Here is an 8,863-nt window from a genome sequence, read left to right as displayed (position 1 = left end):
GGGGGGCAGCAGAGCCTGCCACAACAAGAGCACAGGCAGGAGCAGTGCTTGCAGATGGATGGAGACAGCCCCAGGGAGGAGTGCCGACCTGCCTGCTGGCATCAGACTCCTCCCTCCCCTGCCAGTCCTGCAGAGCCCAGGACTGAGACCATGATCTGCATTAGGTTACCGCTGGAGCATTCAGAGGTGCTCTGACTAGTCTGTAACGGTGGGTCCCTTTAGTCTTCAAACAAGTGGAGTCTGTTGTGGGTAAAAGTGAAGGCAGTGGGGAGCTGAGTGTGTTACTGCCTCTATCACTTTCTCATTAGGCAAATGATTTGTTGGACTTGTTGGGAGGAAATGATACTACCCCAGTAATTCCCACTGCACCAATGAGTAAGCCGGCCTCTGCTGGTGGGGAGCTCCTCGACCTCCTGGGAGACCTTAACCTGACAGGTGAGCCCCAGCTGTCGCTGTGGAAGCTTTCCAGGACCTCTGCCCTCAGTAGGAGGGAGGTGGTGTCAGTCTGCCTGTAGATGTGAGAGGTCAGGCACCCTTCTGCCAAGGCATGCTGTGCCCTCAGGGGTGGAAGCCCAGGTTGATACAAACAGCAGAACGATCTGGGCTGAGATGGGGTTCTCCATTCTCTGCCTTGGGCCAGGCTGAGCACTCACCAGGAGAAGCTGGAGTCCGGGCCTCTTCTCTCTGCCTGGAGAAACGCTCACTTTGAGGGGTTACTCTGCTGACAGAAGCCAAAACCAGCAATGCCATGTGGGTGGGTGGCAGGGGGGGCATGGCTTCATTGGTGTTCGCTTACAGAAGTGTTATGCTCTGACTGGCTGGTTCTCAAGGTGGGAGAAGTCTCCCCCACTTCCTACAAACTAAACTTTGGTTTCCTCTTAACACTTTCCATAGGTTCTCCAGCCTCTGCCCCCGCCCCTGCCCCACAGATATCACAACCTCCGTTCCTGCTGGATGGACTCTCATCACAGCCTCTCTTCAATGACATTGCTGCTGGTAGGAGCCTGTGAAAGCCAAGCCCAGGGTGTTGTGGTGTGACCATCTTTTGCAGCGGGGGGCTGAGGGCTGGCTGTGAGGAGGAAGGAGTTGCAAGAGCTTGGGAGCAAAGTTTTGAAGGACAAAGGAGATGAGTTAATGGAGTTGGAGTTCCACACTAGGCTGTACTGGGTTGGTGATGGGAAGGGGGCCCAGTGCCACTGGGTGACACCAAGTCCCTGTCGGGTGGCTGCTCTCTTCTGCAGGCATTCCCTCTATCACTGCATACAGTAAGAATGGGCTGAAGATTGACTTCACCTTTGAGAGGTCAAACACAAACCCCAGTGTCACCGTGATCACGATACAGGCCTCCAACAGCACGGAGCTGGACATGACAGACTTCGTTTTCCAGGCTGCAGTACCAAAGGTAAGACGCCCAGCGGGCTTCATGGTGGGACAGGAGCCCACTCCTGGTTTTCAAAGGTTTGCTGTTCAGCTCCACCCCAGAAGGAGCAAAGTCCAAGATGCACAGGGCAGTAAAGGTGTTCCCTCAGGACAGGAATGGCTCTGCAGCCTGACACCTAGGGCTGTTGAGTAGTACGTGCTGTGGAAAGCTATGAGCCTTTGAAGCTGGGGTTTCCCTGCCAGTGCAGTCTTGCCTGAGACCATGCTGCTTCCTTGGTAAGCTGGTAACTGCATCCCAGGAAAAGTTTGGGTGGAAGAGGCCAGGAAGGGGCAGGGTTGTACAGACTGAAGGGACGAGGCATGAGCCATAACCCACATTGCACAGCTCCTGAGCCAGACCAGTTGCTTACTTGTCAGTGTAAAATACTGGTGACTTCTGCCTATCCCAGCTTTTGCTCCTAGGGAGCACTTGGTTGAAGTAGCTTGGGACTTTGCAAGCACATGTCTGCCTGAATGTTTCTGAATTATGGTGTTGGTACTTAAGAGGGAGATGTGACGTTCCCGTCAGTTGCCATGGAGCTGACTTTTTGTCCTCTAGTCCACCACTGGATCACTCGGCCCCTCCTGCATTAGTTGCCATATTGCAGGCAGGAGCCAAACCTCCCTGATCACTTTGTATAGTCCTAGAGAAGGGCTGGAAAGGACCTCCAGAGGTCATATCTAGTCCAACCCCTGCCTGAGGCAGGATCAGTCCTGTCCAACCATCCCAGACAAACCTCTTGTCCAACCTCTGAGCAGAATGACAGAGTCAACCCTTGGGTGTCCCTCAAGGCGGGCTGGCAATACAGGCCAACCTGGATGGGCTTGCGAGATGGGCAGACCTCAGCCTGATGTTGTTTAATACAGAGAGAGGCAAAGTGCTCCAGCTGGGGAGAAATAACCCACAACACACTTACAGGCTCAGCAGTGCTCTGCTTGCCAGCACCACAACTGAACGAGACCTGAGTGTTGTGATAGACCACAAAATGAACATGAACCACCAATGCAATGCCATAGTTGGCAGAGCTAATTAAACACTGGCCTGCATCTACCGAGGCATTTTGAATAAGGCTGAGGATGTCATCCTCCCACTCTACTCAGCCTTGGTAAGACCACAGCTGGAGTAATGCATCCAGTTCTGGGCACTGCACTTCAGGAAGGATGTGGAGAAGCTTGAAAGAGAGTCCAAAGGAGGGCCACACGCATGAATAGAGGCCTAGAGACCAGGTGATACAAGGAGAGGCTGAAAGACTTGGGATTGTTCAGCCTGGAGAAGAGAAGACTCAGACAGGACTTAGTGGCAGCCTATAAGTATATCGGAGGCATACATCAGGGTCTGGGAGAGCGTCTGTTCACCAAGTCACCCCAGGGGAGGACAAGAAATAATGGGCCCAAGCTGCTTGAGAATCGCTTCAGGCTAAACAAAAGGAAAAACTTCTTTACAGGTTGAGTGCCGAGGGTTTGGAACAGGCTCCCCCCCAGAAGTGGTACAGTCACCCACCCTGGTGATCTTGCTGGGGTCAGCTGATCCCAGCAGCCTTTCCTGCCCAAGTGCAGGGGAGCTGGACCCAATGATCTGTAAGGTCCTTTCCAGCCCCTAACATCTGTGAAACCCTGATGTAACACAAAACCTCACACCCTAACCTGCCACAGGTAAAGCAGGGGGTCTGCAGTGACCAATGTCTTCTTGCTGCAAAGGAGGTTAAAATACACTTGAGATCCCATGTAGAGACCATGCTCCCTGCTACAGAGAAAGGTAAAAACCCCCACAATTCATATCGGTCTGACAATGGGGAAAATTCCTTCTTGACCCCAAATGCAGCATTGGTCTGACCCTGCGTAGAGAGGTAAGACCCCTTAGCTAGGAACCTCCAGCTTTGGTCCCAACAGGAGTATTGGCACAGCCCAGTCAAAATCCACAGCCTTGGCTGTAGCCAACACCTGATGCCTCTGAAGAATGCTTAAAAACACCCAGACACACGTAGCAGCAGGAAGGGGAGAAAAATCCCTCTTGAACCCATGTAGCAACCAGCAAAGCCCAGAAGCCTAGAAAATCCCCATAGTAGAACATAAGCCTTGCTACGCCTAGATCATTCCTGACCAGCGTCTGTCCAACATTCTTGAACACCTCGTGACCGAGAGTCCACAGCTTCCCTGGGTGTCTGTTCCACTGCCTCCCTGCTCTAGCAGTGATGGAGTTTTTCCTAACGAAATATCGGGTTGCCCTGCTGCCCTGTCAGGAGTGGGCTGACCATAAGGTGGCAAGGTTGGACAAGATGCTGTTGCATGGTTTTTGGTGTTGCTTGCAGCTAGGACTGGGCAGGAACCTGGCAGCAGCAAGTGCCTTATGATTGAAGCTACATGTGGGCTAAACGTGGAAAGGGTCATGGGTAGGCTGAATTTATCTGCAGGTTTTGGCTGTTCTACCTGAACTTTAGGCTTGAAGGTGCACTGCTGAACTGCCTGCCCCAGTCTTATTTAAAACGGCACTGTCTGAGCCCCTGCATTTCATTCATCCTTGCAGCATCTGTGTGAGCTCCGTAAGGATTATCCCCATTTTGCAGATTAGGAATTGTGGTACAAGAGAGGATATGTAACTTGCCTAAAGTCACCCAGACTCCCTTCAGTGCAGGGAGTCTGAAGAAGAACACTTGTTTTCTGTACCTGGAGTCCAGTGTCCTGCACACCAGACAATTTCCCACCCCCTCTACTCTGGTCTGAGGCACGTAGATAAGATTTCATAGACATTAGGGCTGGAAGGGACCTCGGAAGATCATCGAGTCCAGCCCCCCGCCCAAAGGGCAGGAAGTCAGCTGGGGTCATAGGATCCCAGCAAGATAAGCATCCAGTTTGCTCTTGAAGGTGTTCAATGTAGGCGCTTGAACCACCTCCGGCAGCAGGCTGTTCCAGACCTTGGGGGCTCGGACAGTAAAGAAATTCTTCCTTATGTCCAGCCTGAAACAGTCTTGTAATAGTTTATGACCATTCGACCTAGTCGTCATCCCTTGGGGCGCTCTGGTGAACAAACGTTCCCCCACATACTGGTGGTCACCCCTGATAAACTTGTAGGTGGCCATCAGATCACCCCTGAGCCTGCGCTTTTCCAGGCTAGAGAGCCCCAGGGCTCTCAGCCTGTCATCGTAGGGTTTGCTTCCCTGACCTCTGATCATGTGCGTGGCTCTTCTCTGCACTCTCTCAAGCTTCTCCACATCCTTTTTGAATTGTGGAGCCCAAAACTGGACGCAGTACTCCAGCTGCGGTCTCACCAAGGCCGAGTACAAGGGGAGAATGACGTCCCGGGATTTGCTTGAGAAGCATCTATGGATGCAAGCCAGCGTTTTGGTCGCTTTACTAGCCACAGCATCGCATTGCAGGCTCATGTTCATCTTGTGGTCAATGATGACCCCCAAGTCTCTTTCTTGCATGGTGCTAGCCAACATAGCACTGCTGAGCCTATAAGGATGCTGTGGGTTTTTCTTCCCAAGGTGGAGAACCTTGCATTTATCGGCGTTGAACACTATCAGGTTCTGGTCTGCCCACTTGCTGAGCCTGTCCAGGTCAGCCTGGATCACCTGCCTGTCTTCTGGTGTGGATGCTTTGCCCCAAAGTTTGGTGTCATCAGCGAATTTGGCCAGTCCGCTTCTGACTCCAGTGTCCACATCATTAATGAAGATGTTGAACAGTATGGGTCCAAGGACAGAGCCTTGGGGGGAACCCCACTGGTCATAGGACACCACAATGAGTGACTTGTATTAATTACACATAAATGTGTTAAATGCCTGATGAAATGGCATAACTGTACTGTTTCTGAAAGGTCTTTCCCCCTTCTCTTCAGACATTCCAGCTGCAGCTCCTGTCTCCTAGCAGCAGTGTCATCCCAGCATTTAACTCGGGGACCATCACACAAGTCATCAAAGTCCTGAACCCACAGAAGGTGAGCAGAGTTGGCAGAAATAATTCCTTATGTTTGTTTGAGTATCTGTGGTGTCTGGTATTGACTGATTTGGAACAGAGTCCTGTTTTTTCTCTGGGTGGAACAGGTTGGCTGGTGATGGGGAGTCGCAGGTACTGTGGTTATGGTTAGGAAAGGGCTTTGAAAAAAATCCAGTGGCCCACCCGTTGATTCAGCAATGGTAAAAGGAACAGGGGTCTCTTCCCCAGCAGCCTGGTTAATAAAGCATCTACAAGTGGAACTTTATTTAAGGGTGGCCCACATGGGAAGGAAGTGAGCATTGGCTTTGTGCAGTTTGTGTAAAGCAGGCCTGAATGCAGGGCACCGTTTTCGCATCAACTTTGCCAAAACTGGTTGTCTGTGCTGTTTGCTGGAGCATTTTTGTAGTCTCTGATGTACTTTTGGAATTTTCTTTTGATTTTTCTGTCTCTGATCAAGACAGCTGTTCTCTGAAGTGGCCAGAGTGTTTAGGTATAATAAAGAAACAAATTAAGTAGTTTTAAAGTTTGAGTAAAGATCTCCCTATCCCTCTTGGCTGCTAGGACCTTGGTCTCTTGTGATAACAGAATTATGCTAATTCAGTAGTGCCTCACGGAGGCTTCCAGAATAATTGAAACTAAACAATTCCTTCATATGGAGAACAAGCCACCCCTTTTTTCTTTCTCTTTTTTTAGGCAACCCAACCTCCTGAGGCCCTCAGAGCTACCCTAGAGCAGCAAAGTCTTGAGGCTTGGTAGACTTGGGTCCCAGGAGGGTGTGTTGGGCAGAAGGGAGGGCACTCAAGGGTTTCTCAAGGGCTCCAAGATCAGGAAGTGACTTTGTGTTTGAGAAAAGCAGGTGATACCAACCCCCTGGAGTGGAGCCCAGCAGAGGGAGGCTCAGGCCTGAAGCAAACGCCCTATAATGGGTGTGCCTGCTGGCAGAACAGGTGGGGCGAACACCATGCCCATGCCTCCTACAGAAACGTTGGATCATGTGTGCTGGGGAAGAAGGGGAAATTCAGTTGGGAGCGTGGGGTGGCAGAGCTGATCTCTTTCTCTCTCCTCCTGCAGCAACAGCTCCGTATGAGGATCAAGTTGACATATAATCACAAGGGCTCTGCAATGCAGGATCTAGCCGAAGTCAACAACTTCCCCCCGCAGTCCTGGCAGTGAGGCTCTGGCGTCGTTCTTACTCTCACCCCACCCAATCAAAGGAACTCTGGGAAGAAGGTTGTGATCCCTGGCAATCCCCCAAACTGCACCATGGGCACGGGGAGCAGAGAGACCTGCTGATGTGGAGGGGTTTCCCTGATCGACTGCTGACTCTGAAGCATATCTGCTAAGACTAATCTCCTCCCCTCCACTGATGAGGCTGGCTGCTTGTGGGGGCTACTCTGCACTCCCTCACACATGCATTCACAGCCGGAAACAACATTCCCCTTCTCCCCCCAAAAACACAGCCTGTTTGGAAGAGAGGACTGGAATTCCTTGCAGGGAAGCTCTCCCCATCTCTCCCCTTCTCTCTCTCTCTCTCTCTCTCTCTCTCTGCAGCGAGTGAGCAGCTTCCCCTTCTTTCTGCTGCCTTCTCTCTGTGGGGTGGGTGAGGTGCATTTTGATTCATCACTAGCTGGGTAGACGTCTTCAGGCACTTTTTCATCTGGGGTTCAGGTTGGAAACTCATCCAGAGGGTGTTAGGGAGCCATGCCTTTTTCTTTCATATCCCCTGTGCTGGAGGAGGCTGTCCACTCTTTGTGGCCAATTCTGTGCATTGGTGTACGTGTACGTACACACACACACACACACACACACACACACACACACACACACACACACACACACCCTTTAGTTGTATGATGATACCAAGGGCAAGTCACACCTTGGAAGTTCATCTGCAAAGCTGGGACTGCAGGAAGCGCGGTGCAGGTGAGAGATGAGCAGATGGTTGTAGTGCCGGAACTGAAACAAAGCCCTGGTGCACTTGGGTTTTCTTCACTTTCCGTCGTCGGCTGCAGCTCTGCAAACTTGCGCAGGTGTTTCTGTAGCTGCCTCCTTGGAAAGCTTCACTATGGATGAGAGACTCTGAGCTCCACCCTTGGCTGACCCATCCCACACCCAAAGTTTCAGAACTTCCTGTCCAGTCCTGTGGCTGTTGGCTGTGGTAGGTGGGTAGAAAAGAGATGTTGAGCTCTATTGCCCTTAAAGAAAAGGCCTTGCTGCCTGCTGGAAGACTCATCATAGACTACACTGCAAAGTCTCATTTCCCAGCTACTTCAGATCCTTCCCTCCTTTAATTTCCAGAGCCTGTTAGACCCCTGGATTCCATTTGAGTTCGTTCTGACTGGGACATTTGTGTTGTATCTGTAACATTGGCACTGAAATAAAGACCATGCAGTTTAAAGAGACCTTTTCCCACTTTGTACTTAATTGCTCCTTGCTCCCCTCAAAGTATCTGTCCCATGTTCGTCTTCAACCAGAGTAATTAAACAAGCTGTTCTTCATGTGGAAGCCTGTCTCTTGAGCAAGTGGGTCCAAAGGCCTGAGGTCTGGTGCCCTTCTCAGTCCTGGGCCATTCTTACAGCTCTTCTCAAGAAAGCATGTTGCTGCGCCACAGCCGGAGTACGATGCCATTCGGATGTCTGTTCTGTGAGCCCTGCTGGAGACCGAGACTGGAAGCCAGAGATGGGGGCACTTGGTGGCTCGCACCCTCCAGGAGCAGGGGAAGGGCACACTTTGGATCTTCATCCCTTGAGCCTGCTGATATGTTGAGCACACTTGTCTCCAGCTCTGCTGCTTTGAAGGAAACGGACTGCAAACCTGCACTATTTCTCCTAGGCCCTGCCAGCGCCAAGCTGGCAGGAACCCGCCGTGCACACTCGGTCTCTGACCTCTTACAGGACATAGACCTAGCACCGGACTGTGCCTGTTCCTGGAATGGTTTCCCGCTGCCTGCGCAAGTGCTTCGAGAGCAGGTTGTGCTGCTCTCTTGGAGACGGCCGGCAGAAGTGGCCCTGCTCCGCACGGGCTTGGGGAATGGCTGTCACCGTTTTGTTCAGACTGCTGGTCTTGGTGTGCCAGAAAATACAGCATAAACCTGGTGCGCTGCTGCTATGCTGGGTCTCTGCGGGCTGCGCCCGCCCGCCAGCTCACGGGGAGGGCTCGGGCTCGGGCTGGGGCTCAGGCTCAGCCACAGCCTGCAGCTCAGAGGAGGCTCCCTGCGGCAGAGCTCGGCGGGAGCACGGACGAGGTGCGGCGAGCTGGCCCGGGCAGGTGTATCCGCAGCAGTGGAAACGCACCGACGCAACCACCGCGGGCGTCGGAGCCGGCCGTGCAGACAGCCCGCGCCTGGCACAGCCCCAGGCCAGCTCCTGCCTTGCTGCAGCCCGGGCGCAGCCTGCCCGGCCCCTTCCCGGAAGAGCAGTGGTGCCGGGGCACTAGGGCGGCGCGTGGAGGGCCGGCCCGCGCTCCACCGCGGGGACGGATGCTCGCTGCCCTTCCCTGGGCCAGGCCCGTG

At 52.8% G+C, this 8,863-nt stretch overlaps 1 protein-coding gene across 3 annotated transcripts in view; it reads left to right on the top strand.

Annotated features, from left to right (window-relative positions):
* The window catches only part of AP1G1 (adaptor related protein complex 1 subunit gamma 1), a 33,180-nt gene extending 25,351 nt beyond the window's left edge, over positions 1-7,829 (top strand). For 2 of the 3 annotated variants that reach the window (XM_025192235.1, XM_025192234.1), the window contains 5 exons: positions 309-435; positions 895-996; positions 1,242-1,402; positions 5,255-5,353; positions 6,424-7,829. In XM_025192235.1, coding sequence (XP_025048020.1) covers positions 309-435; positions 895-996; positions 1,242-1,402; positions 5,255-5,353; positions 6,424-6,525 — 591 coding nt within the window. In that variant the 3' untranslated portion in view covers positions 6,526-7,829. Of the gene's footprint in view, positions 1-308; positions 436-894; positions 997-1,241; positions 1,403-5,254; positions 5,354-6,423 lie in introns of those variants that run through there. The other variant, XR_003091867.1, reaches the window with a different exon arrangement.
* The last annotated feature ends 1,034 nt before the right edge of the window (positions 7,830-8,863 follow it).

This window comes from Alligator sinensis, unplaced genomic scaffold, assembly GCF_000455745.1.
Source record: "Alligator sinensis unplaced genomic scaffold, ASM45574v1 scaffold1060_1, whole genome shotgun sequence".
Taxonomy (NCBI): domain Eukaryota; kingdom Metazoa; phylum Chordata; order Crocodylia; family Alligatoridae; genus Alligator; species Alligator sinensis.
The sequence above is the reverse complement of the archived record's forward strand: the minus strand, read 5'-3'. Positions and strand labels throughout refer to the sequence as shown.